General features: G+C 45.2%; 1 protein-coding gene across 1 annotated transcript in view; it reads left to right on the plus strand.

Moving 5' to 3' along the window:
* Nucleotides 1-1576: 1576 nt before the first annotated feature.
* Nucleotides 1577-26421, plus strand: part of COMMD5 (COMM domain containing 5) — a 32397-nt gene continuing 7552 nt past the window's right edge. The window contains exons 1-6 of the mRNA XM_054040543.1: nucleotides 1577-1806; nucleotides 7314-7474; nucleotides 9049-9077; nucleotides 14136-14186; nucleotides 22228-22323; nucleotides 25667-25742. Coding sequence (XP_053896518.1) covers nucleotides 1638-1806; nucleotides 7314-7474; nucleotides 9049-9077; nucleotides 14136-14186; nucleotides 22228-22323; nucleotides 25667-25742 — 582 coding nt within the window. The 5' untranslated portion in view covers nucleotides 1577-1637. The remainder of the gene's footprint in view (nucleotides 1807-7313; nucleotides 7475-9048; nucleotides 9078-14135; nucleotides 14187-22227; nucleotides 22324-25666; nucleotides 25743-26421) is intronic.

Genomic DNA, 26421 nt, shown 5'->3' on the forward strand with positions numbered 1-26421 from the left:
CCCCCTAACCGCGCTGCCTGGAGCCGCTCGGCCGGGTCCGGGTCTGGGTCTGGGCCGGGTCCGCTCGGTCCGGGCTGGGTCCGCTCGGCCCGGGCCTGGGCCGGGTCCGCTCGGTCTGGGCCTGGGCCGGAGCCACTGGGCCAGGGCCAGGCTGGAGCCTCTCGGTCCGCGCTGGCGCCGGTGCCGCAGGGCCCGAGCCGCTCGGCCAGGTCCACGTCCGGGCCGGGGCCGGGCCCGGGCCCGGGGCCGCGGGGCCGGAGCCTCTCGGGCCGAGCCGGCGCCACTTGGCCAGGACCGAGACCGGCGCCGCAGGGCCCGAGCCAGGCCGGGCCAGAGCCACTTGGCCGGGACCGGGCTGGGGGTGTTCGGCCGGAGCCAGACCGGAGGGAGCCGCGCGCTCGACCTGGCCGCACTGAGCCCCCCTGGAACTCTCCTCCACCCCCCCTGCTTACCTCCTGCCTGCTGCTTGTTTCAAGCTTCCCGGCGAACATCTGATTCGCGGGGAGGAGAAGGTGGGTGGAGTGTTCAGGGGAGGAGGTGTAAGTGGGCCGTGGGCCGGATGGACAGCTGCGCGGGGCCCCTCTAGGCGCGGGGCCCCATTCAGGGGAATCGGCCTAGAGCCGGCCCTGTACACCAGCCACACACACACCATACCCAGCATACACCAGCCGTGCGCACACACCATCCCAGCCACACATCCAATATACACCACACTCAGCAACACCCCCTACACACACAGCTGTACACATCCCATATGCAGCACCCACCAGAGCCAGCCACATACACATCCAACATACCCAGCAGCATATAACTGCATTATACACATAATTCAACACACCACACCCCAAAACACAAACCCCACACACAATAACAGCTAAGTCTGAGGGGAGAGCCGGGTCACAAACATAGATGAGAAGAGGAATTGAATCAATAGTTATTTGACAGCTACACGTGTTAATGTCTAGTTCTGTGAGTTTGATCCTGTATCTATTTTTCTGCTTCTCTTTCCCCTTCTTTTTACTCTTTTGTATTTCTTTCTTTCTCCTCCGCACCCTCAGGAGCACAGGGTGTCTTCCAGTTTCTGCCATTGATTTCAGTCTCATGCTGATGTTCAGGCTTTTTTCATGTTGATGGATTTGGCTTCTTTCTCTGTTCTTCAGCATCACGTTTCTCTAGGGCGCCTTCTTTTTCTCATTTGTATTTACCTCCTTTCTCTTTCTCTCTTCTATATTTTCCCTTCCCTAAAATCCCAGTAAAGCTAACAGGGAAAGCCCAGGAGAGTGCCTTTTCCCTGCCTTGTGGTGTGTCTGTAATTCTGTTGTTACCGATGCTGGCTATGAAATAGGGACATGAATTGGTTTACAGGGGGACCTGCAGCCAGCTGCAAACATCTGCACAAACATGAGCACTGCAGGGAGTTCTTAGCGTTGCTTTACTTCAGGCTAAATCTGGCCCCAAGCATTTTACACCATCCCCCCACTTCCCCCCAGCCGCTGCGCCAGTCTCCCAGCTTCCCAAGCGGCGGCGCGCCGGGCGCTGCCGCGTCTGCCTCGGCCCAGCAGGGGGCGCGCTGGGCAGGCGGAGCGGCCGGGCGCGGGGCTGCGAGCGGAGCCGGAGAGCCGGGCGCTCGGGCCGCCATGGCTGCAGCCGGGAAGGCGGGGTCGCCGCCCTACTCGCACCCGGTGCACGGCGAGAGCAGCCTGGGCAGAGTCAGCTTCCTGGGGGCCCGGCTGCCCGCCGAGGTGGAGGCGATGGCCAGGGGCGTGCGGGGCCTGAGCCAGGAAACCTTCCGCCGCCTGCTGACAGGTACGGCCGGGCCCGGGCTGCCCTCCCCGCCCCCTGCCTCCGCTTGGGCAGGGCTCCTGCTCCCTCTCTCCTCCCCCCCAACGGGCAGGGGGGTCCTGCTCCCCTAGTGGGTCCTGTGCCCCCCCCCAACGGGCAGGGGCCTCCTGACCCTCCCCCACACACACAATGGGCAGGGGCTCCCAGCTCCTCCCCGGGGGGGTCCTGAACCCCCCCCCATGCAACGGGCAGGGGCTCCCAGCTCCTCCCCGGGGGGGTCCTGAACCCCCCCCATGCAACGGGCAGGGGCTCCCAGCTCCTCCCCGGGGGGGTCCTGAACCCCCCCCATGCAACGGGCAGGGGCTCCCAGCTCCTCCCCGGGGGGGTCCTGAACCCCCCCCATGCAACGGGCAGGGGCTCCCAGCTCCTACCCGGGGGGTCCTGCACCCCCACCCCCCCGCAATGGGCGGAGGGGTCCTGTTCCCCTTGGGGTCCTGCACCTTTCCTCCCCAGTGGGTACCACCCTCCCACTCCCCATATGGATAGGAAGGTCCTGCTCATACCCTTTAATCAACTGACATCACTTCAGTTTTGGACACTGAATTTTCTTTGGCACCAGAAGCCACATGCTTGGTCTCCTGATCAAACCAGTCACTGAGAGTGTTGGATCTGAATAACAGAAAGCTAAGCATTCCAAGAAGTGGACAAGTAGACCGTTATTAGATTAAGATGGTCTGTAGAGCGCTGCAAATCGGCCAGATATCTGCATCCGCAGATTATTTTTCGGATTGTGGATTGGATGCGGATACAAATTTTGTATCTGCGCAGGGCTGTAATGGTCTGGCTCTAGTTGGGATTAGGAATCTTCATAGTGCTAGTGTATTGGGGTGAGAATGGAGCAACACCTCGTGACTGAAGCTATATCAGCAGCTATGTAATAATTGTAGGCAATGGGATTACAAATTGCCAGATTCACCGGATAGTCAAGTAAAATTGGAAGTAGATCCATGTTTGTCCAGCCCACTATTAACGAGGGAGGACTGGAGACTAGGTAACACAGAAACATGTCCCTTTTCTCCCTAAATCCCATAGTGGTTTAATGTCTGTGGTAAAGATTTCATGAGTTCATTGTGCATTTCCCACTTCCTTCTGTAGAGGGAGCAAACAGTCTCTCAAAAATGCTATTGTAACTAGAACATGTAAACAATCTTCCATCGGCTCACAAACTCTTAAAAAGAACAGGAGTACTTGTGGCACCTTAGAGACTAACAAATTTATTAGAGCATAAGCTTTCGTGGGCTACAGCCCACTTCTTCGGATGCTGTAGCCCACGAAAGCTTATGCTCTAATAAATTTGTTAGTCTCTAAGGTGCCACAAGTACTCCTGTTCTTTTTGAGGATACAGACTAACACGGCTGCTACCCTGAAACCTCCCAAACTGTTAGTTACTTTTCACTTACAACCAAAGGAAACAGACTTTTCCAGAATAAACCGAGCTAGCACAGGTCTCCCTCTACCCATCTTTTCCTCTTGCTGACATGCTGATGTATGGTGAGCGCACGTACTACAAACTATTATTCCATTGAAGGATTGGCAGCCTTGGAAGGCATGGTGAATTTGTTTATATATCATACTATATATTATAGCTAATGTCAAATGATATGCAATGTCATACAACCCCTGAGTTGAAGGTGTAGAAATTCACAAACCAGAGTCTCAAGGTTATCCTGCCAAAGGTATTACAAGCTCCCCTGAATGTAAGTCTGACAGCATAAACTAATGGCATGTTAGCTCTGACTCAGTGGATGCGTGATGAAATGTTTCATGTTAAAAACAATGTTTGCACTTATACAGCACGCTCTCTTCATTGATCTCAATCAGCATTTAGTTTACCTAGCTCACAAGGATTTTTAATGTTTTTAGTGTTATCCCATTTTGACAGATGGAGAAACTAAGGTGCAGAGAAGTCATCTGTGTCACTTCCAGAGCCTGGATGAGAACCTAGGTCTCCTGTGCTCTATCCACTGGACATGCTGCCTACCAATAGTCAATCTTAAAAAAGTATCAACTGGAAATGTTACTATAATGTGGTTACCAGCATTCCAATCAATCCAGTAAAGCTATGCAGTTCTTTACAACGTGTGGATTAAACAGTAGGCATTCTAGGGTAGTGTGATACAGTGGTTCTCAACCAGAGGTCTGGGGCCTCCTTGGGGGCCGCAACCAGGTTTCAGGGGGTCTGCCAAGCAGGATTTGGCACTTGCTGGGGCACAGGGCAGAAAGCTGAAGTCCCACCACATGAGTCTGAAGCCTGGGGCCTCTACACCCGCCATCTAGAGCTGAAGCCAAAGTCTGAGCAACTTAGCTTCACGAGGCCCCCAGTGGCGTGGGGCCCTGGACAATTGACCTGCTTGCTACCCCCTAACGCTGTCTCTGGCTTTTATATGCAGAAAAACAGTTGTTGTGGCACAGGTGGGCCATGGAGATTTTATGGCATGTTGGGGAAGGGGGGACTCAGAAAGAAAAAGGTTGAGAACCCCTGGTGTAATATACATTGTAAAATAGATCAAATGGATTTGAAGAGAAATACTCATAGGATTCAGTAATGAGAGAAGGAACCTTTCGCTTCTTGGATCATTTGTTGGCATGTGTCTGCTTGTGAGGTCTGCCCACACAGATGTGATTGTAGAAGCAAAATTTTTATAGAAACCAAATTCATTTCTATTTGATTATTGATACCAGTCCAATTTCTAGGTCATGTCCAAATGAGGAAAACAGGTTGTTTTAAAACATACTAGCTAATATGTTGTAACTGACGTGATTTTAAACAAGATGTTGCACTTACCGTAGCTTGGGTTAATTGTGTTTGAAAATGTGTTAGCTTGATCTCACCACCTGCCCCCTCCCATTCTTCTACCCATGCTAGGGTTGTTCAGAACCAGCTAATGTGTTTTAAAACACAACCTGCTTTTCGAGTCTGGACGTGCACTTACTGGACAGACGTTAACAGAAAAAACATCCTCGCCACTGGTACGAATTGACACTCTTTTAGGCAGTTTCAGTGAAGAAGGAATCTTCCCCTTCTCCTTTAAAGACGATTCCTCAGCTTGAGTGTTGAGTCATTTTCCAACATTGTGGGAAATCTTGTGCTGGCACTGCCCATATTACATCTGTTCTGGGGATAAATACTGAAGATTTCAGTCGACTGCTCTGATTATTTAGAATCTTTCACTGCATTTAAAGACATTTTAAAATGTACAAAAGGAAGTAAAATTGTCCAAAAATAGAAGCTGGTAGTGAGTGAAATCCATTTAATACCACAAGGAAGTTTGGCAATTCAGTTAAAACTGTTTTTATTTTTTAACCTTAATGTTAAGCTGTTGTCCCAGCCTGGCCATTTTTAACTTTTCGTATTTTATTTCAGGAGGTAAATCTGGAGCAGAATAAATGTCCAATGTAAAGGCCTGATCCTGCAAACCCATCCATGTAGGCAGACATTTATCTTTCTCAGTGGGGCTTCATGTGTTTGTGAGGTCTGCCCACACAGATGTGATTGTAGAAGCAAAATTTTTATATAAGCCAAATTCATTTTTATAAGCCTTTGTGTATGTGGAATGTGGAAAAATAATTATATATTGACGGTCTTAGGGAGTCCAACCAAAGGTGTCTCTTTATGATGTTGAAGCCTGGCTGATCTTTGGTGCTGGTACTGCACCATTAGCACCAGTGCAAACTGCTCCAGAAATGTGCATTGATGTTGACCCAGAGAGGTCAGCTAAAAAGAGTTAGTTTCACTTTACCTCCATGCCCATTCAATATTTAACCTGTCTGCTGAGCTTGCAACCAGGGTGTCATTTCCAACTCTCTGTGGTATCTAAAGCTGATGAGAAGCAAGTTAGTTCTCCTAGTCCTGCTCCTACTAAACAAGTGTCAGAGCTACAGGCCATCCTAAAGTAGGTGAACCACCAAACCAGACTTGTGACGTGAAAGACTTTGTCACTACACGCCCACATCAAATTTAAACTGGTGACCTAATTACTCCTGAGGACATTCTGTGCCAAAAAAATTCTGCGTACAATATTTTAAAATTCCGCAAATGTTATTTGTCAAATAAATGTGGAGGCTCCAGCCTGGCATTGGGGAGCACTGCCTGCACAGAGGTGGGAGATCTCTCTGCAGGTCCCCCCGACTCCCTCCAGGATATGGACTCAGCAATGAGGCTGCACCCAACCCTGACACAGTGCAAGGACCCAGCCTGCCCCAGAAACACCCCAGGGCCCTGCCCCTCTGTGCCAGGTGCACCAGGTGTGGGCAGACAGACTCAGCAAGACAGGATCCAAGTGTGGAGGGGCTTAGCATTGGGGGATCCAGGTGTGGGTTGAGAGAGTTCTGTGTGGGGCAATCTGGGTGTGGGTGGCTCAGTGGGGGATCTGGGTGTGGGGGGGGGATATGGATGCACAGGGGCTTGTTGGGGGGTTTGCAATGGTAATTGGTCTCTGCAGGGGGGTCCAGGTGAAGGTGGTTGAGGCTCAGCGGTGGAGGAGGGGGTGGATGTGGGGGGATAGAGCTCTGTAGGGGGGGTCAGTGGGGGTCCAGATGCTGGGAGAGTGGGGCTCAGTTGGTGGGGATCCAGATGTAGCTGGTTGGGGCCAGTGGAGTGGGGATCGGGGTGCAGGTGGCTCATCAGGATGTTCCAAGTGCAGGGGGAGTGGGGCTTGGCAGAGGGGTTCTGGATATGGGGTGTGAGGCTCAGCGAGGGGGTCTGGGTATGAGGGAGTCTGGATGCATGGGGATTGGGTGGATGGAGGAACAGCTTCCCATACAGTGATCCCTCCCCCTGTAGCTGAGGAGTGATGGGTGCAGGGAGTGGGGACAGTTTGCAGCACTTCCTGCAGCCCGGGTAGAAATCTGGGGGTGGGTCTGACCTGGCCCTGGATGCCGTGCAGGGGAAGAGGAGTCCCATCCTATCCAGCCCACCCGGGACTAGCACTGAACCCAGTGCAGGGTAGGTGCCACCAGCTGGGTCTTCCCCAGTCCTGCCCTCTGTTCCACAGTGATTTACCTCTCTGCCGGCTGCCCTGGGCACCCAAAGCATACTGCTGGGGAGGGTCACATGACCGCTCTTGTGGCTTCCCTTTGCTTCCCTGTCAGAAAGTCATTTTTCTGCGGGGAACATCAATTCTGTGCATGCGCAGCGGTGCAGAATTCCCCCAGGAGTACATAATGATGAAAGCGTTTGTATCCCATTTCCAGTTCCCTGAGCGAATCAAACTCGCCCACTGCTGCTGACAGTTCCACTTTAAACCGTAACTCTTATTCCATCAACTCGAGCTTTGTGTGCAATATGTTGTTGTACAACAGACCTGGTAAACAATCAGTTGTGTTTACAAAGACATGGAGTGATATATTAATACCGGGGGAAAACACCAGCCTCCTCATACACACAAATATTTCCATAATTTTGCTTGGATGTGCACGCATACATCGCACTTTCCCCATTTTAAAGGAGTATCCTGTTGGTTTCTTTGCAGTCGTTGTTAGTGCATTGGAAGGAAAAGATTGCAAAGAATCTGTGAGGGCGATTGCAGAAAGCGTTGATCTGTCAGAAGAGCAGCTCACTTCCCTCATCTCTGGCATGTATACTCTTCTCAGAGAGGCCCTGCGGCTTCCCTTATTGACTTTCAAACAAGAAGTAAGTACTAGGAGTGCATGGTGCCTTGATAAATTAAGATTGTGTCACTTGCAAATTACAGCATAAACTTCTCCATGCGGGGGTGTGTCACTCAGCTCAAAAAGGTCATGAGAAACTGGTAGAAGGATCTCTGCTGGGAATGCATTTGTTGCTACTAATCTTGTTGTTCTGTTTTTAAAAAGACCTGAAGTATAGATTTACAAGATACTTCTGCAGACGTTTGTGGAAAAACTTAGTTTATGGAAAAGATTTACTTGCATCCATTTTCTACTTCAGCAGCTTGCATTCTGGTTGTGCTTGTCTGTTTTATTTGTCTTCATTTTGTAGCCATCTCTCTTTTTTTGATAATTTGTAATTTCTTTTGCCATCAACTTTTTTTCCACACTATCTATGTGTGTGTGTGTGTGTGTGTTTAGAAAAAAACGTGTGAAATTGTGCTGCACACCTGTTTTTCCTTGCCTTGTATGTGTATCTCGGAGGAAAGATAAGTGCATGGTTAGGATATGGCACTGAGTGTCAGAAGACCGGAGTTCTGTTCCTGGTTCTGCTACACATTCTATGTGAATTTGGACAAGTCACTTAATCTCTCTGCCTCAATTCCCCCCATTGTTCTGTATGATTTTGTGATTTTGTTTCCCTTACCTTTTGCTTTATTTTAACTTATGTTTGTTCTTTTTGTCTAATCTTATTTTCTATTTTAAATGTGTCTGCTTTTAGCTTCCTGGCATCTTCTGTGTCAAGATGTTCTTTTTCCTCTGTCATAGGGTGGTGTTGGGAGGGATCTCCCATTATACTGTTACAGTGATGAAGCTTCTTTAGTGGTCAGAATTTATCTTTTGCAACTTCTGTTTTGTTCTAATAGTTTAAACAAGCACCCCTAAAGTGTTTTCAGAGACCACAACATGATTCCAAAGGAAGAGCATGTAGATTTAATAAAGATGGAATGACAGAGGTTTTTCTTAAAACTAATGGGTGGAGTTTTCAAATGTGTCTAAGAGAACGTGTACACAACACACTCCTTCCAGCAGTGTGTAGAGTACATGCACTGCACATCCCCTATCTAGTGTATAAACAGTGGTGAGGCACTGCTTAGGCAAGTAAAGACAAGCCTGAACCCTGTGGGTAAGTACCCTACACAGCTCTCTACATGCCCAAGCAGTGCCTCTCCCGTCTACATTGCTATTTTTAGGAGTCCTGCTGCCAGAGCCTTTCACTGATTCATGTAGCTACACATCACACTGTAGACACAGCTTGCCTTCCACTGCAGCAGGTAGCTACCTATGCCCTACATGCTGCTGCCAATGGTGGGCAGTATGGATAGACCTAAGTGATTTAGGAGCACAGGTCCCATTGAGTGTTGACTTCTGCTCCCAAGTCACTTAGGCATGTCTGGAAATCCTATCCAGCATCCATTTTACCATCTCAGGACTATTAGCATGGAATAAAATTGGGGGAGGGGGGCGCGCTAACAAGCAAGTAACCACTATTTTAGTTCTTGTAAATGTATATCTTTTTAATGCGGAACCAGTTTTCAAGTCTACAGTATGTAAATTGCACATTCCTTGTCTTTGTAGGTTTTTAAGGAAGATCTTCAGGAGCTTAGGTATGCCCATTTATTTCATCTAAATTGCTCACTATAACTGTTTTTGTGTAGCTGCTACCCTGTAGGGGAACAGGCCGCTGTAATCAACTTTTTAAACGTTAATGCTCTTTGTGGGAGAGAGCAGCTCTATGTCTCATTGCCAATTCCTCAAGCCAGTCTCCTCTAGGTCACCAGTTGAAAACCAGCCCAGGTCAGTATAATCCAAAAGTGGATACTGTCTAGTGACAGCCTTTGTGAAATGAGCTGGTGTTCTCAGTCCAGTTCCCCGTGAACAAGTAACTCCATCACAAAAGCACCACCATGATTGGCAGTCCACGCTTGAGACTCCAAGGATTGAACATGAAGGTAAAACCAGCCACAATCCTAGCCAACTTTTCTCCAGATCATGGCTGAGACACAGGCCTGGTCCCCACTAACCCCCCCACTTTGGACTGAGGTACGCAAATTCAGCTACGTTAATAACGTAGCTGAATTCGAAGTACCTTAGTCCGAACTTACCGCGGGTCCAGACTCGGCAGGGAGGCTCCCCCGTCGAGGCTCCCCCGTCCTCTCGCCGAGCTGGAGTACCGGCGTCGACGGCGAGCACTTCCGGGATCGATCCGGGATCGATTTATCGCGTCTAAACCAGACTCGATAAATCGATCCCAGAACATCGATTGCCTGCTGCCGGACCCTCTGGTAAGTGTAGACGTACCCACAGAAAGAGTGTGGCATAAATAAAGGAAATTGTGTTATTGCTGTCTGGGCTGTACCTGATCTGTAGATAGAGGATTTGAGGCTCCAGGCTGTCAGACCAGAAGCTTTCACCAAACACTACCTTTTAAAAAAAAAAGCTCTTCAAAGTTAGGTTTGTTTTAAAATGTCAGAGTGATCAATATAGCATCACACCCATGGACCTGCTGAGAGAACTCTGTAAGGGATTGACTTCATCCTTCAGATGCAAGATAACAAAGAGCTGAGCCTGCCACTTCATCCTTGCCTCACCCCTTCTATCCGTTGCCCACCTCCCCCCAAAAAGCTTGATTATCACTTTGCTTATTACCATGATATCAACTGAACTGTGTGAGATGAGTGTAATGTAACATGGTCCTGTTCAGATGTAATTTACTTGTAACACTTTGATAATGAGGTCATGTGAAGCCAGGAGAAATATTCAGGCGTTGTATAAGATATGATTTGGCATTGAACTCATGCAGTAAATTTCACACATTGGGGAGATGGCACAATTTAGTCCTTAATGTAGGTTATACAAATGTGACCTGCGCACACACACCCGCCATGCAATATTTTGTTTTTGTTAGTACGTTTGCTAAGACAATGACAACATTTCAGAAGTTGAGGAACTGTCCTACTTTTTGCTTTGAAAGGACAATGATATAACACTCGTGAAATCCTACTGCATTGTTCAGCTGTGATCGCTTGTGCTAATTAGCCAGCAAAGCACAATGTTTGTTACAAAGACTTAGTCAAAATCCATTTCAGTCTATCCAGAGAGAATATCTTTGTATAGACGTTCAGGCACTATAAGCTAGTCCTCACTGCATAGTAGTGATCTTCCTGGTTTGTTGCTGAACAGAGAAATAAGAGAAAACGCAACCTATACCCTGCATTGTTTGTTTTAATATTTTGTGCATCTGTGTAATGTCTTTTGTGCCAGGATCTCAAATTATTTTACAAACATTCTCTCTCCTAGCTCCTCGGCATTCTGGCTTCTGCCTCTTTCATTCCACCAAAGCTACTTTCCTCAAGGTTGTTGGCAATCACATCCTAGTCGCCAGCAGGGGCTGCCGACCTCTCAGTTATCCCCTCATTCCATCCAAGCCTCCTGCCTAACCCCATCCCTCTTTGTACTCTGTCCCCATTTCATCTTTGTGTCATCTTCCATGCTACCCCTACTGCTTGGGACAGTCTCCCTCTTCATCTAGGTCAATGAATTGCCCTGCCTCCTTTGCATTTTTCTAAGAAGCCTTTTCAACGTGAACCCATTTTTTTAAATAAATGTGCACCACTTGGGTATTTGACTTTCCAATCCTTGAACATCTGGTGTACTGGGTCTGAACTTGGTTGCCTAGAATGAGGCAGGAGCCTTGTCTTCTCTGTGTTGGACATTAAGAAGTGCATTTATGTGCTCAAGAAATAATAAAACCCTCATGTATCAGAGAGGTAGCCGTGTTAGTCTGGATCTGTAAAAAGCAACAGAGAGTCCTAAACATGCATCTGATGAAGTGGGTATTCACCCACGAAAGCTTATGCGCCAATACATCTGTTAGTCTTAAAGGTGCCACAGGACTCTCTAAAACCTCCATGCCACCTGTGAGTAGGTAAATATTATCCCTGTTGTACAGAGGAAATTGGGGTTGAGAAATGAAACTTTCCAAAGCACAAGTCAGTGTTAGAGTTGGAAATAGAATCCAGGACTCCTGATATCCAGTCCCCTGCTCTTGCCACTTGACCACAGTGCCATTGCCTCACACTTGTATGGGTTTTTTTTCCCCTCCTACTAATAGATTAATCATGTTACCAACACTTTTCCCCACAGGAAGGTCTTCATTAGTCAGCCTAGGTGACTCTTGTTACAGGATTGGCCTGGATTACTAGAAGAAGAAAGTACATAAGAGTGACAATACACATGCCTCATTGCTGCTGTTAATGTGGCTGGCGTAGCCATAAAAGTTAACTTGCCTGTACATTCATGCTGCTCTCAGACCTAGAAGTTTACACTGGTAGTCTTCTCTGGTGCCCTCGGGAGAGTCTAATAAGCTAGTTAACTTAAGGGGAGATGTCTTCAAACATTTTCATCTCTGAATGATTTTTTTTTTTCTTTAAATCATTGTTTCTGCTCACCTTGAGACTAGATTTTTAAATGAGTAAATAGTGTCTTTCTGGTCACAAGGGCATGCAGAGAGATTTTGAAAGTTTTAGGTGTATTGGCTCATTTCACAACTTCAGTGATTCTTATGGGAAATGACATTGATATTGTTGCACAGCATATCTGAGCTGGAGGCAAAGCAGACACTCACTGCCCCAGGGATGTATTAATTAACCAAAGAAATATCTCCATGTGCATCAACTGGTGTGGGTCATTGGGCCAAGATTTCTCATTGGCACCATGACCACATGCATGAGGTACACATGTACCTGGCTGAGCAATAGCCATCTTCTATTGATGCTGCCAGAATTTGGCCAGAGCAGAGAGACAGCAAGTTGTCATTTCTCCTCCAGAAGTTATGGGCTTGAGTCATATCCTTGCTTTCGCCTTCCCCATAGTCTTTACCATTCCCTTCAGTGAGGCTGAAAACTTTTTTGGCTGGAATCAGACAGGCAAAGGTCCTGTAACTCTCAGGTGCTTTTATGGTCTTTAGTTCCTTACCCCTGCCTCAATAGATCTAGTGGAAAAGGAGGCAGGGAGGGCAAACCCACTTAGGATTGATTACATCACTGTTGATTGTCACTCTAGTTGTCATCCAGTATCACAACACGGAGGTTATCTCCAGGCATGCACTTTCATCAGCAGAGAGAATAGCAGTCTCTCAAATTCACCTTTCATTTAGCAAAACAGAAGCCGCTGAGCCAGTGGGAGTGAGTCTGTGACCACTGCCAGGAATATTTTTCTCTGCATACTTAGTAGTTTTGTAGCGCTGGTCAGCACCTGGTCCAGTAACACTGAATAAGGGTGTCCTCACAGTCTGCTCCTCGTCCCACAGATCCCTCCTTGAAACATTCTTTTCAACAAAACCTTTGAAAAATGATCACTGCTGGATACTTACACCGTCTCTAGTTCAGCACTGTTTGTCTGATCTCTTCCTTCTGTGACTGGACTAAAATGTAAGCTGCTTGAGCCAGGGACAATGTCTGCACATTGTTGGTTTCCTGAAAACATATTTTGAATTGCAAAAATAATGCAGTAGCAAAGGTGGTATTAGTAGGTCTTATGTGTTTGAGTAATCCACACCAGGACAATAAACACAGTGCATTGAGAAGTACCATTACGTCCCCTTTGTTCAGTCCTTACAGAGGAAAAGTCAGGAAGAGTTGTTTGCCATATGGAACCTTGTTCCTTGCTGGGGTGTTTCAGGTAAAAAGCTTGCCCAGATAATTCAGACAGTGTTTGTATTGTAGGACCCCATTGCCTTTCATGGAGAAGGAGATGTGCATACAGCCAGAAAAGCACTCCTCTTTGCCTCTTGCCCACTTCCCTCTCTGTGCCACCTTCCATGTGTTTCCATATGCCTGGAATACCCTCCCCACTAATGTAAATTAAACTTCCCCTTCAAGAAGCTATTTAAAATCCACCTTTACCATTAAGCATTCAAGATCTAATGGTCACACCCCACTCTGTGTAAATTCTTACCTTGTTCCTCTTTGTTCCGATCTCACCTATAACCAATAAGCCATTCAGGACAGGGACCTTTCCTTTTCTTTTCTGATCTTCGATTGCTGTGTGCGTTAAGACATTGTGAATTATTAATAATATTGCACAGTCCATGTAATGTGGCTTTTTTAATAAGTGCTCTGAGCTATTCCAGAGATTTCCACATCGTTCTGAGGTGCCATTCTTTGCAAATCTTTTCCTTCTCTTTCCCCTGAACTTTAAGCTGGAAGTAAAATCAAAAAGTGTTGGTTGGGATTCTCCAAAGCACCTAGCATTGGCCTAATTCTGCTCCCATTAAAGTCACTGGTAAAATGCCAATTGACGTCACTGAGAGCAGTTAGGTCAGGGCTGAGCACCTTTGAAATTCACACTTGATGTATCTAATCATTTGCTTTAGAGAATAAAGGCTATCCAAGGGAGGAGGGAAATGTGAAAGGGAGTTCCTAAGACCCCTGCTATAAAAGGTAGTAGAATCCTGCTAGGCTGTGTTCCTCTCAATTTGACTGAACTTAAGTGATTGCTTAAAATCTGATGGTAGTTCTAACTGAGGAAAAAATGTAAAATGTTGATAAAACTATGTGTTTTGAATTATATAATGGTTTATATAACTTGGAGAGAGAGGGGTGGGAATCTGTGGTTACAGAACACTTACATATTTGTCTAATATTGTTGACCTTTTCTTTAAGGATACCAGAAGAGTTCATCATGGACTTTGCTAGTGTGGTCTTTGGTAACAGGTTCGTAATTTTATAAATCAATTTACATGCTCTTATCAGAAGTCTAAAGCAGTGGTTTTCAACCTTTTTTCATTTGCGGACCCCTACAAATTTTCAAATGGAGGTGCTGACCCCTTTGCGGGCCCCTTAGACATAGTCTGCAGAAACTCAAGGGTCCACAGACCACAGGTTGAAAGCGACTGGTCTAAAGGATCGTGGGTGATAACCTGGTCCCAATGAAGTAGGGTCCAGGATTTCACCCTACAACTCTGATTCTATGTAAAGTGACAGTCAGTTCAAGAGTATACCTCTGTGCAGCAAGCAGCTTCTCTTGCCACATTTAAATCCTTTCTCAAGGCACAAATCCCTGACCTTCCCCGTGAAGATTCAATCTTCAGTCTATGTAGTTTGTCTTTTGCTCAACATGATTTGCATTGTAAGCTCCGTGAATCAGGGGTCATACTTACTTTTATGCACTGTTCCATGATGATGAATACATGCATGTTTATGGACAATTAAAATAATGGTTGAGATTTTTGAAACAGTGCAGGGAATTTAGCCACAGTTCTTGCACTGCTTGGATAGAGGACGTGTAGCTGAATCTCTTGAACTGCCTTGAAAATTTCAACTAGTATATCTGCAACAGAAGGCAAGTGGTGAAATCCCAGATTGTGTCAGGTATTCCTGGGGATTTCTGCACCAAAAAATTAAAAATACTGCATACAATATTTAAAAATTCTGCATATTTTGTCAAAATACAATATAATCACACCAGTTTCAATTCCTTTGGTAATTTATTTCAAAATACCCATCAGCAAGTATGTCTGTAACAATACAGACAACAACAAAAAAATCAGGAAATGTTTTTTGGCAAATAGATTCTCTACTAGACATATTAATACAGAACTCGATGTATTTTGGTGACACTTATGTTCTGTTTCAGTGAAATTAAATATTATACAAAAATAGGTTATACAAAAGTATTGTAATGACCTGGTCTAAAAGGGCACTAGCATCCTAAAGGACTGTTTTGTGTCTGTCTGTCATGTCTTGTCCAAGTTCAAGCTTCTATGTGTATTGTAAGGTTTTTGGGACACACCACCGTAATGGGAGGGGGGCTGGTGAGTTTTGTTGTAGGATAGTGGGCAGTTAGCATGGAGAAGAGAGACCCAGCAAAAAGTGTGTGTGTGTAAGGGTGAGTGTGTGGAGGGAGAGGGGGTGTTTGTGTGGCTTGGGTCTTGTACATGGTTTGCCAGCCAACCCCCCTTCATCTCCAGAGGTGGTATGCATGCCCCCATGCCAGGTGCAGGCAGGCGTGCTGGGGCGTTTAGTGATAGATGGGAGCAGAGGGGGATGTGTTCAGGCTCATGTGCACATAGAGACATAATGTGTATACATAACTAATACATTGGAAACACGCAAAACTCGAAAAAGGAAGCATTTCTCTGGAAATCACAAATTTTGCATAAAAATATAAAATTCTGCAGGGAACATTAATTCTGCGCAAATTCTGCATTGCGCAGTGGCACAGAATTCCAGTAGTAGTAGTCAGGTGCAGTGGAGACCAGCAGTTTCTTTGGGAAACTCAGAATGATTTTGGGTTTGTCCCTCAGTTTCCCTATGTGTAAGATGGGGATAATGATACTTTCACCAACAGATGGAAATGCTATGTAAGAGTTAGATATTATGTATGTACAGACAAAATTCAGTCAAGCATGTAGGGACAAAATTAGTAAGGCCAAGGCACAAAATGAGATTAAACTAGCTAGAGACATAAAGAGTAAAATGAAAACATTCTACAAATATATTAGAATCAAGAGGAAGACCAAGAACAGGGTAGGCCTGTTACCCAATGAGGGGGAAAAGACAGTAAGAGGAAATGTGAAAATCGCAGAAGTCCTAAATGCCTTTTTTTGTTCATTTTCACCAAAAAGATTAGTAGCGATCTGACATCTAACATAGAGAATTCCTGTAAAAATGAGGCAAGATCTGAGGCTAAAGTAGGGAAAGAACAAGTTAAAAATTACTTACTCAGATTAGATGTCTTCAAGTTGGCTTGGCCTGATGAAATACATCCTAATACTCAAGGAGCTGAATGAGGAGATATCTGAGCCATTAGCCATTATCTTTGAAAACTCATGGAAGATGGGAGAGATTCCAGAGGATTGGAAAGGGGCAACTATAGTGCCAATCTATAAAAAGGGAGAAAGGACAACCCTGGGGAATTACAGACTAGTCATTTAGTACCTGGTAAGATAATGGAGCAAATAGTCAAGCAATCAAACACCTAGAAGATAATAAGGTAATAAGTAACAGTCAACATGAATTTGTCCAGTAGAAATCATGTCAAACCAACATAACAGCTATCTTTGACAGGGTAACAAGCTTTATGGATAGGGGGAAGTGTTAAATGTGGTATATCTTGACTTTAGTAAGGCTTTTGATACTATCTCGCATGATCTTCTCATAAACAAACTAGGGAAATACAACCTAGATGGAACTACTATAATGTGGGTGCTGGAAAATCGTTCCCAGAGAGTAGTTATCAGTAGCTCACAGTCAAGCTGGAAAGGGTTATTGAGTAGGATCCCTCAGGGATGTGTCCTTGGGTCCAGTTCTGTTCAATATCTTCTTCAGTTATTTAAATAATGGCATAGAGAGTACACTTATAAAGTTTGCAGATGATACCAAGCTAAGAGCGGTTGCAAGTGCTTTGAGGATAGGATTAAAATTCAAAATGATCTGAACAAACTGGAGAAATGGTCTGTAGTAAATGGGATGAAATTCAAGAAGGACAAATGCAAAGTATTCACTTAGGAAGGAAGAATCAAATTCCACACGTACAGAATGGGAAATGACTGTCCAGGAAGAAGTACTGTGGAAAGGAATGTGGGGGTTATTGTCAGTCACAAGCTACATGAGTCAACAGTGTAATACTACTGCAAAAAAAGCAAACAACATTCTGGGATGTATTAGCAGGAGTGTTGTAAGCAAGACACAAGAAACAATTTTCCTATTTACTCCCAGTTCTGGGCACCATATGGACAAATTGGAGAAAGTTCAGAGGAGAGCAACAAAAATGATTAAAAGTCTACAAAACATGACCTATGAGGAAAGATTGAAAAAACTGGGTTTGTTTGGTTTGGAGACGAGAAGACTGAGGAGGGGACATAACATAAAATACATAAAAGGTTGTCACAAGGAGGAGGATGAAAAAATGTTCTCCTTAACCTCTGAGGATAGGACAAGACGCAATGGGCTTAAATTGCAACAAGGGAGGTGTAGGTATGGACATTAGCAAAAGCTTCCTGTTAGGGTGGTTAAGCACTGGAACAAATTGTCTAGGAAGGTTGTGGAATCCCTTCATTGGAGATTTTTAAGAACAGGTTAGACCAGTGGGGGGCAGGCAGCCAGGACCCAGACCTGTACCCTGCCACCACGCAGGGCTAGGCAGCTGAGACCCGGATATTTTTTAGCACAAACATCTATCAGGAATGAGCTAGTTGTTACTTAGTCCTGCCATGAGAGCTGGGGTCTGGACTAGATGACCTATTGAGGTCCCTTCCAGTCCTACACTTCTATGATTATTCATCATCGTTAAGTTTTCTATAACTTGCATTATACAGAGCATATTCATTAGCATGCTTCATTGACAGTCTAACCACAGGTGCCATGCCATATGCTGTGCTGTAATTGTTAGAGACTTTCCTAGATCGAGTTCAGTCATCCAGCCTGATTGTAAAATTGACTTGAGAATTCAATCCAGGTGATTTGATGATACTCTAGAAGGGTTAATAGCTGGTGCTGCACTAGTCAGAATTCATTTACCTGATAGCTTAATAGATTAGTGTGCTACATCAAATCAAGGAGGATTAGAGCAGACTATTTTTCTCCCTCTCTAGGGGGTCCTTTCTCCCAGACGGATCCTCTATTCTTATTTATCTCTCACCATATTTATAAATGGCTTGATCTTGCATGTGCTGAGTGTTCCTCACCGAGAGTTGGAGGCACTCAGCACCTGTGAGAATCAAGCCCAGCATTGTTATTGATATAATTCTTTTCTCCTTGTTCTTGGTTGTTGTTTTTACCCAAAACAAATGGATGAATGATGCTACAGAAGTTCAAAATATTATTAATTTTCCTTGTTTCAGCTCTTTGCTCAAAGTGCAGATTTCTTGGGAGCAGGTATACGTTTTACTCTTTCTTCCTTTCTGTAATTTTCTTTCTGAATTACACCACGGTAGATGTAAGAATGCAGAGTTCATAGGTGCCAAGTGAAATGTTGGTGATGGAGAGAGACATTTGAAGGGAGGGTAGAATGTGCATGAATTATGTATTTTCATCCAGGCCACTATTGTGTTAGAGAATTTAGCTTTTTTAATTTCAGAAGAGTTAACTCCAGCTGTGATTATCCAATGTAATCTGGCTTCATGTTTAAGAACCAGAACAAAGGGACTTTTAGGACCATGTATCATTTCCATGCAAATCTGCTGCATGAGCTAACACCTAATTCTACATTTTTTTTAATGAATTATAAATGTATGTACAGTCATTCTAAGTACCTGACCACTGGAGTGAGACCTATTAGATTTTTTGATTCAGAACTCATATGAACTAGATATCCCAGAGGAATCCATTTCAAATAAACATTTAACCTCTCATTTTTATGGTTTTCCAGGCATTCTGGCCTATCCACATAATTTTGCATCTTAAATGACAGTTCCAAAACTCTCCAAAATTAAAAATGGTATTTCTCTTTATATCACCACAGCTTCAGATATGTCAAGCTGTGTAGATAAAGGGAGAAGAGCATCATGTCTGATAGACACCATCAGATAAACTGAGAAATTAAAGCTGCTTTTTGAAAGGGATTACTCTAGATTCTCCAACTTTTAATACCTACAATAAATTTAGTACAATTTAATTTTAATCCAGATTACTGTATTGTCAGATCATTGCTTAGAGTGGGTCCCATGGTTCTGTGTGTCTCACTGATTCGTGTGCTCTTGTTATACAATTGAATTTTCATACATTCCTTTTAGGCGAATACTGCTATGTCTGGAATTGGTTCATCATTAATTTTGACATTGGTAGTTCAGTTACTGCATCCAATCCTGGAGTTCATTCCAGATGCTCTCCTGCTGCAATGCATTTTGCTTAGAGTACTCTGACACACTCACTTAGGTCCCTATGAATATCATTATGTCCCAAGTATAATGTGGTGCATCCCAGTTTGCCCACTGTTCCTTCACTCACACTGTTTCTAGACAGTTCTGTGTGAAGCGTTGCATGCGGAGAATATATGGGGTCACTGATGGACACTCTTTAGCCCCCCCAAAAAATTTTATTTAATTAAAGTGTTTTTGAAGACACGAGACTCAGCAGGTGCAGTGAAGACTCTGTGAAGTCAAAGGTGTCTTATGTTTTGCAGTGTAAATAAATTCTTCTTTTCCTATCACCAACATCCCATTTCTTTTCACGTTGGCTGCTGAGTTTCTACCATCCTTGCTGATTTTCCGTTTCCAGCTGCATTTGTATGGGTGGAGAGGGTTAAGAAAGTGTTGACTGAAAACGAAACTACCTTGTAAAGAGAAGTTTATACCTATCAGTCCAGCACCAAACTAAAGGTCTAAACCAGAGCCCGCGAACCTCCCCAGTGTGGTCCGCGGGGCTCCAGCAGTTTTGGGGCCGGGTCTCTCCCTTGGCCCCACCTGCCACCCCAGGGCCCCGGCAGCGCAGCGGAGCTGAGTGGCATCTGCCTGCTCACTCCAGTGGCTGCTGGCCCCTCCCTGCGGCCACAGGGAGGGGCGGGACTGTGCCTCCGCATGCTGCCCCTGCCCCGAGCGCCCCTGTGGCCAATGGGAAGCTGCAGGGGCAGTGCCTGGGAGCAGCAGCGCACTGAGGCCCCCTGTCCCGCCCCGCCCTGGAGCCCCAGGTAAGCACCGCACCCCCTCCCACATATTCCCTACCGCCCCCAAACTCCTTCCCAGAGCCTGCACCCCCTCCCCACACACACACCCAGCCCCCAAACTCCCTCCCACAGCCTTACCCCCTCCTCCCTCCCAGAGCCTGTAACCCCACCCCCAGCCCAGAGCCTGCACCCTGCACCTCCTCCCCCACCCAAACTCCCTCCCAGAGCCTTAAGCAGGCAGGGGGCGGAGTGTTGGGGGGGCAGCATGAGTGACATTATTGGCCCACTGGGAGGATTTGAGGACTGGCACTGGCCCTAAGGTAAATTGAGTTTGAGACCCCTGGTCTAAACTTTGGCCACAGAGTTTTTGTGACTTCTAAGTGAGAGTCTGACGCTAAGTCTCATCACACTTGTTTGCACTATGGACCTTTAACGCCAACCACCCGCAACCTAGAAAATGGAAGAAGACTTCTTATTCCACCTCTCCCCCCAAGACCCTCCTGCCTAATTGAAGTGTCTTCCACTGCCAGACATTAGCACGTACAAAGGCAGCAAATTGCAGCATGGATATTTTTGAGGTGATCTCCCTACAAACGATGCCCTGCAGCAGCTCACCATTGAGGGGAAGGCATGTTTATAATATTTAATCCTGTCAGGATTCTGCTAATGCCCATTTCTAGGCTCTGACTCCTCGTAGTGGCACCCAGCTGTGTTGACCTACTTCTTATCCACAGGCTGACTATGGGCAAGAGCCAGATGATCTATTTCCTCTGCTCTTGTTTTTGTCCACACTACCAGGGATGCCTCTCAGTTCTGAAAATAACTTGTTGGGGGGGAGGGGGGTGTTCTGTTTTTTTTTTGGCCTTTGCTCTACACGAGAACATCATACTACCTTAGGTTGTCCGTGTTACACACCTTCGTCTAACTGCTAATTTCTCTGGACAAATTATAAGCAGACACCAAGGAAACGGTATGCCTGGATCTGAGTAGGGATAGCCATTAGACTATCGAGCAAATGTATCCTCGTTTGTGAAAAGAGGAATCTCTTCTGAAATAAAGTATGTAATTAGATTATGTGAAGCATCATCCAGCCCTTGGTTGGAGTAGCTTTGAAATGTACCATAAATAACTTACCCTGGCACAAGAAGCTTAGCAAAAAAAAAAAAAAAAAGGATGAGTAACACAAAGTTCAGACTGTCTCCCCAGCAGACCACTGAGTGACCTTCTTCTGGAGATAGTTTGTGAGTCCATCTAAAAATGGATGCTTGTTGTGTCTTTGTATCAGATTTGGCTTGTTTACTTACTCTGAGTTTAAGATGCTATTAAAATTTTAAAGACTGCCAGGCATCTGAAGTTTAATCACCATCAACTGCATTTTCTCATAGAAATACACCTAAACCCAGCATGTGTGACTCTTGCTACAAAATACGATGTGTAAGAAGCCAAAACTTTCATTTATTAGACTAGACAAAATCATAAAAGCCACGTCGGGGCTTGCTGTGACTGTGCATTACATAAGGAACTCTAATCCGATCCACTTTACATACTCTAACAAGGATCCAGGGATGACATTTTACTGCACGCTTCAGACGGCTCCCTGATGTTAACATTATCTTTTCTTTTCTTTTTTTAAACTTGATGTTAATTGACACTAGGCGTGCTCTGCTGCAGCGGTGCTGTATGTGTTTGCTGAGGGGAGGGCAGTTGGGGAGGAGGGTGTTGGCACATCTTAATTTCTGTGTTTAAACCCTCTTTCTTACTTGCTAGTGCTGGCCTCACATGGTATATTGGCAGAAGGACCTTAGTTGTTAATAGTGCATCACTGACTTATATATTATTCTGATTCCAATTTCAACACTCAGGTCTCTACCATAACCCTTTGACAGATCATTACTGTGACCTCAGTTTACTGAAATTACACACAGGAGTTCGATAAATTATCTGTTGAAAAGTGCAGCAAAAGGCGAGAAGCACGTGTGTAGTCTGAGCACAAGATGCAGCCCCTTTACAAAACCTTAATTTGTTCAGAGTGCTCTGAATGGTGCTAGGCGCAGAGGGGAAACATGTTTGTACTGAGGCATGTTTTTTTCCCTTTAGATTTTTGCCTTACATGTGTGCTTCATAATTTCCCTTCCCTGGTTTATCTTCCAGGCGTCCTGTTGTTGAAGCCACAACTACGAAACAAGGAAATAAGCTGCCAAGTGTTAATGACATTAAGTGGAGAGTGGATGTGGCTATATCCACAAGGTAAGAAATAAGTCTGCGGGACCAGTGAAAGGGTTTTCCAACTCTAAACTTTAATTGCACTTTAAATCCACTTCTCAATGCTAAAATATATCTCACTGTGAGATTTGCATGCAGTGTTAAATGGTACCGTATGGAGATAACCTCGAGTAACACACAAATCAGATTATATACAAGGCTACTGTTACATAAAATCTATCTGTCTGGAAATGCTTGCATCATTTGTTAATACAGTCATGCATTTTTATGCCTTCAGTTTGTTTAGATTTCTAAAACATGCATGCTAGAAGCTCCCCTCCCAAGCTCTGTGACACCCTTCCAATATTTTAAAATGCACAATAATAAACTTAATTAGTGCCTTGCCAGCGGCCCATAATTGTAACCCAATCCAGTCTCACTATGTAATTACACCATATAGCAGCTAACCACATCCTGTCTCCTCCCCAAACACCACAAAGGAAGATGAGCTTTGTAGCCTGTGGAGAAGGTGGATGAAGCTGGACTCCAGCAGGCCAAGCATGAAAGTAAAATGAAGCGTCCCTTTTCTTTTGTATCAGAGGAGTTCCATTTCTAGGGCCTCCACTGACTGCAACTGTGTTTGTATGGTCCAAGGGGAGAGGCAATCCCTCGAGTAACCTGGGCCTTAAAACCCAAGACTGCCACCTTGACTTTCATCTGGAAGCCCACAGGCAACCTGTGCAGCTCTCGGCGCAGCAGTGCTATGAGCTCCAGCATATACTATTTGTAAGCAGGCCTCCACCTTTGGAACTAGCTGAAGTTCCTGAATGGTGTCAGAATGTAGCCCTGAGGAGAGTGCATTACAACAGTCTTTATCTCAAAGTGACAAAGGCATGGATAAGTGTAGCATGGTCCACGTTTGAAACCGAAGAGCACACTCCCCTTACCAAGCAGGTGGGGAAAAAATGCCCTTGGACACAGCTACTACTTGCGTCTCCAACAATAGTCTAAACTGCACCCCTGATTTACAAATCATGGCCCCATCACACATTGCAGCTGAGATAACTCCAGCCAGTTCACTTGGCTGCTTCCCCCAACTTTCTAACATTATCTCTCGGTCTCACCTGGACATAGCCTCGGTCAGCCAACCCTCCTCCGAACCCCAGACTCCTTTAGATGTCTGGTTATCCTTTCAGATTCATTGGTGGGATCAACTGTAATTGAGAAGAGTGGAGCTGAATATCATCTGCACGTTATAGACACAGCAGCTCTTGTCTCCTTACTAATCCTCCTTGCAGCCTAATATACACATTGACTAAGAAAGACAACAGAGCAGAACCTTTGCAGTACCCTACATGAGAGGGCTCTTGGGTGGCTAAACAATCATCCATGATTACCCCTTGGAATTCCTCTTCTGAACAGGAATGAATCCATTTCAGAATAGTTGTCCACTGCTGCTAGGGACCTCACAGCCTTGTGAACAGCCCTTTATGATCAGCCAGGCCAAAGGCACATCTTATGCACTCACTGTAGATACATTGGCTTTGGGCAGAGCCAGGAAGAGAGAGTGATCAGTACTGCTCATGCAGTTTCTGTCCCTCAGATCTGGTCTGAACCGAGATTGATCAGGCTGAAGGGAATATAGAGTCTGTAGACACTGGCGTAGCTGCTTGGCCATCCTTCCCAAAAGAGGAAGTCTTGGTAATCTTTCCCAAAAGAGGCAGATGCACCGCGAGTCAGTAGCTGAGATTGTTGGGCTCAAGACAGTTTCTTTAGTAGTGGCCCCACCAGTGCATCCCTGAGAAGCTGTCTCCTTACCTTCAATCAAAGAGACACTGGCATACCACCAACAGTGGCCGTGGTGTCTCACTAATGTCCTTTACCAACCAAGAGGCTCAAGGGTCTGGTGCACTGTGGCAACCCAAAATGGGCAATATTGGCCAAAACTCAGCCAAAGAACACACAACATTTGTCTGCTCGAGACATTACCCTGCACCCACAAATACAGCAAACTATTGGAAGCCAAGCAACTTGCAACTACAAGCTCTGCAGCCAACTCAGAGCGAGGAGGATGTTGGGCACTCACCATTGGCTGAATTGAATTATACAAAGCAGATAGGGTAGTTACAAATAAGGAGTGCCCTGAGGTGTGTTCCAAAGCAGTGGGTATCTCAACCAGGGACCCAGGGCCACCTGGGGGGGCCGCAAGCGGGTTTCAGGGGGTCCCCAAGCAGGGCCATTAGACTTGCTGGGGCCCAAGGCAGAAAGCCAAAGCCCCACCGCATGGGGCTGAAGCCAAAGCCTGAGCAACTTAGCTTCATGGGGGGCCCTGTGGCATGGGGCATGAGGCAATTGCCCAGCTTGCCACCCCCTAAAACCAGCCCTGGATTTTATATGCAGAAAACCAGTAGTTTTGGCACAGGTGGGCCGTGGAGTTTTTATAGCATGTTGCGGGGGCCTCTGAAAGAAAAAGATTGAGAACCCCTGTTCTAAAGAGTTCCACTCAGATGCCACTACACTGCAAATTCTTAAGATAGAGCAAGGCATGCAGATAAATAACCTAAGCCTCACTGCCTTGAGGGCCCCATAATAGCCTCACCATTCCTTCCAAACAACTCGGGAACAGTATGTCTTCCACTTTCTGTATTCTTCTCCTTTATTTTCCTTTCCAGTCACCCTGCCACTCCTTGCCCCCTCAGGATTTCTTGTTTATCGTCTGGCCATCGCCTCTGCTTAGGAGATGAGGAAGCACAGTGATTCCAGGCTTCCAGCTCTGATGCCTGTCAGTACCTGACCTGGCTTTGGCAACATCCGCTGATGGAAGCAGCACAGGGATGACTCATTTCCCACTCCTCTGGTCACCAAATAGACTCTGGAATAAAATAGCAAGCCACAAACTTAGCACAGTCTCCAGGAGAGCTTGATTCCCCAGCTGGGGCTGCAGTTTAGAGCAAAGGAGGAATGGAAGGATTTAGGCTACTGTTGCTTAGTGAAGATGGTCTGGGTTCTTTTTTGCTAACAGTATTTGGGCAATTTTCATCCCTAATGTATCTCTGTAGAAATCAATGGAATTATACCAGGGTTGACTTTGGCTTATTATCTGTAATGATTGCAAGTTGGAATACATTTCCTTTTAAATCTAAAAGCTCCTTCTCCTTTTTTAGTCTACTACCTCCGTATGAAAGTGAATTTGATAGAGTTCTGTTAATTTGTGTTCCTCTGAATTTCCTACTCAGCCAAATGTGAATGCTTGATTGAAATGTTTGGAAATTATTCATGTGAGCTATATGGGACCTCTCTCGGACACCTGAAAGGGTTAACTTATAATGCTGTATAATAGCGTTGCAAATGTGTACTATTTTAATACTAATCATGTAAATAATTTCAGTTCACTGGCCCGGGCATTGCAACCGTCCATTTTAATGCTGCTGAAGCTTTCGGATGGGACAGCTCATCGCTTTGAAGTAAGTCTTGTTATCCTAATAGATAAAGAGAGAGATCCACTTTATAGTCCTTTTAGAAAGTTAAATTGCTATTTAAAATGTTAAAGCCTTCATGGACAATTCATTTTTGTTGGAACTTTTTTTCCTTTAGTATATTTCTGTACAGCCACACACAGTATATTACAAAACTCCAGCCAAAATGATTTCTTATCTTCTTCTTGGGCATGTTTTGTTGAAACTTTGTTTTCCAAAGAAATATGAATCACTCCAAAGTACTATTGCATAATTTCTGGTGATTAACACTTTATAAGTTTATTATTGACTTTAATCTTAAGATAAGACAATGGTTTTTGATGGCTGGGAAGTTACTGAAGCAATTTATGAAATGCATGATGCCCCACTGTTACTTTTGCCACAGAAGATAGTTATCAAGTATCTTTACTCATTTTCTCTTTAATACACATCCTGCTTCTAGAAAGAGAGCAGAAAGCTGTGGTGCCTTTTTTTACTTCCAATTAAGCAAGGGCATTCTTTTTGACATTGTACATAATGCCTTCCCAGAAAATGGCATGAACTTGTCTGTACTTTTAACCTTTGTAATAGAATGTTGCACTCTATAAATAACGCTGTGTTGCATGAGTCGTTCACCTTTTAGTGTTTTTGGCTTCAATTCATACATAAATATCTGGTGGTTATGCGC

This window comes from Malaclemys terrapin, chromosome 9 (assembly GCF_027887155.1).
Source record: "Malaclemys terrapin pileata isolate rMalTer1 chromosome 9, rMalTer1.hap1, whole genome shotgun sequence".
Classification (NCBI taxonomy): Eukaryota; Metazoa; Chordata; order Testudines; family Emydidae; genus Malaclemys; species Malaclemys terrapin.